General features: G+C 64.1%; 1 protein-coding gene across 1 annotated transcript in view; it reads right to left on the reverse strand.

Moving 5' to 3' along the window:
* Positions 1-290, reverse strand: part of DCLRE1B (DNA cross-link repair 1B) — a gene marked incomplete at its 5' end in the record, with an annotated part of 1,466 nt that extends 1,176 nt beyond the window's left edge. Inside the window, 2 exons of the mRNA XM_010131266.1 lie at positions 3-75; positions 143-290. Coding sequence (XP_010129568.1) covers positions 3-75; positions 143-290 — 221 coding nt within the window. The remainder of the gene's footprint in view (positions 1-2; positions 76-142) is intronic.
* Between the last annotated feature and the right edge of the window lie 5 nt (positions 291-295).

Consider the following 295-nt stretch of genomic DNA (forward strand, 5'->3'; position numbering starts at 1 on the left):
CCAGGTAGAGGCGGTCGATGTGGCGGCCCCTCAGTGCTGGCTCACCCTGCATGGTGCTGGTGTAGCGGAAGTCTCCTGCAAGGACAGGACCATCAGAGTGGGGCGAGAGCCACAGCAGGGGCTACAGGGGCCTGCCCCCTACCTGTGTAGAGGATAGTACCGAAGACGCCCTCGAAGAGGAACATGACGGAGCCAGGGCAGTGATTGGAGTCGAGCAGCGTCACTGTCACCTCCTCACCCAGCACGTGGCTCTGTCCCACCTCCAGCGGCCGGATCCAGCACATCGGCACCTGCG

Source organism: Buceros rhinoceros, unplaced genomic scaffold, assembly GCF_000710305.1.
Source record: "Buceros rhinoceros silvestris isolate BGI_N320 unplaced genomic scaffold, ASM71030v1 scaffold32172, whole genome shotgun sequence".
Taxonomy (NCBI): domain Eukaryota; kingdom Metazoa; phylum Chordata; class Aves; order Bucerotiformes; family Bucerotidae; genus Buceros; species Buceros rhinoceros.